The sequence below is a fragment of the Egretta garzetta genome, unplaced genomic scaffold (genome assembly GCF_000687185.1).
Source record: "Egretta garzetta isolate BGI_Z169 unplaced genomic scaffold, ASM68718v1 scaffold85, whole genome shotgun sequence".
NCBI lineage: Eukaryota > Metazoa > Chordata > Aves > Pelecaniformes > Ardeidae > Egretta > Egretta garzetta.
The window spans coordinates 1,970,752-1,971,824 of record NW_009259718.1 but is presented as its reverse complement, the minus strand read 5'-3'; the positions used below and the strand labels follow the sequence as shown (position 1 = coordinate 1,971,824).

The 1,073-nt window shown below is 56.3% G+C and overlaps 1 protein-coding gene across 1 annotated transcript in view; it reads left to right on the top strand.

The window, feature by feature from the left end:
* The window catches only part of TRIM45 (tripartite motif containing 45), a 7,989-nt gene continuing 6,916 nt past the window's right edge, over window positions 1-1,073 (top strand). Inside the window, exons 1-2 of the mRNA XM_035894606.1 lie at window positions 1-173; window positions 527-1,047. Of these exons, the coding sequence (XP_035750499.1) occupies window positions 1-173; window positions 527-1,047 (694 nt within the window). The remainder of the gene's footprint in view (window positions 174-526; window positions 1,048-1,073) is intronic.

The window sequence follows — 1,073 nt, the reverse complement described above, 5'->3', positions numbered from 1 at the left end:
ATGGGGCTGATGGCTGAGGAGCCTGGCACCTCCTGTTCCTCTCCAGAAGTGACTGTTGGTGAGCAATACTGCTTTGAGACACCTCCTGCCAGCTTCCACTTTGCAGGACTTGCTGCCTTCCTGCTGCCTTTGTCGCAGCAGGCTCTGGGGGTAATTGCAACTACCCCATTTCCGTCAGGCTCCACGAAGGGGCTGGGGCCATAGCAGCCTGACAGCCTGTTTCCGCAGTCTGTGTGTGGCCATGGTGGGGCACACGATTCCTGTGTCTGAAAATAGTGCTGACAGCATGCTGGGAGCCTGAGAGCAGCCTCTAATGAGCTGCTTACAGATGCTGTCCTCTTTTGTGTGGAGCCTTGTCCTCAGGAGACCACAAGTCCCTTCATGCAGAGTGAATTTCAGTGGAGACAGGAGGGAGCGGCACACGCTGTGGCTTGCGGTCTGTAGAGATTGGTGTTCACAAGGGGTCTTGGATGTTTACATTTCATATCCAACATGTATGAGGTGATATGTGGTTGCTCCCTTCTAGGAGACAGAAGAAGACAGCCTCTCATGCTGTGACGGAGCTGGAGAACACCAAGGATTGCAGCCAGGCTGGGAAGCCTCTCTTCTGCCCTTCCCATCCCACAGAGGAGCTAAGGCTGTTCTGCGAGCAGTGTGACCAGCCTGTGTGCCGGGATTGCATTGTAGACAGGCATCGGCAGCACCCCTATGACTTCACCGGCAATGTCATCCACAGGCATGGGGACGCCTTGCGGGAGCTGCTGAAAGGCACTCAGCAGCACATGGGTACCCTAGAGAGTGCGCTGAGCCAGATTGATGGCATGGGCAGTGCCATCCGCAGTCGCACAGAGGCCGTGGCCACAGAGGTCTGTCTGTTTGCCAGTGGGTATGTGAAAGCAATTGAAGAGCACAGGGACCGGCTACTGAAGCAGCTGGAGGACTTGAAAGTGCAGAAGGAAAACCTGCTGCACTTGCAGAAGGCCCAGCTGCAGCAGCTGCTGCTGGACATGCGGACTGGCGTGGAGTTCACAGAGCGCTTGCTGACGAGTGGCTCGGACCTGGAGATCCTCATC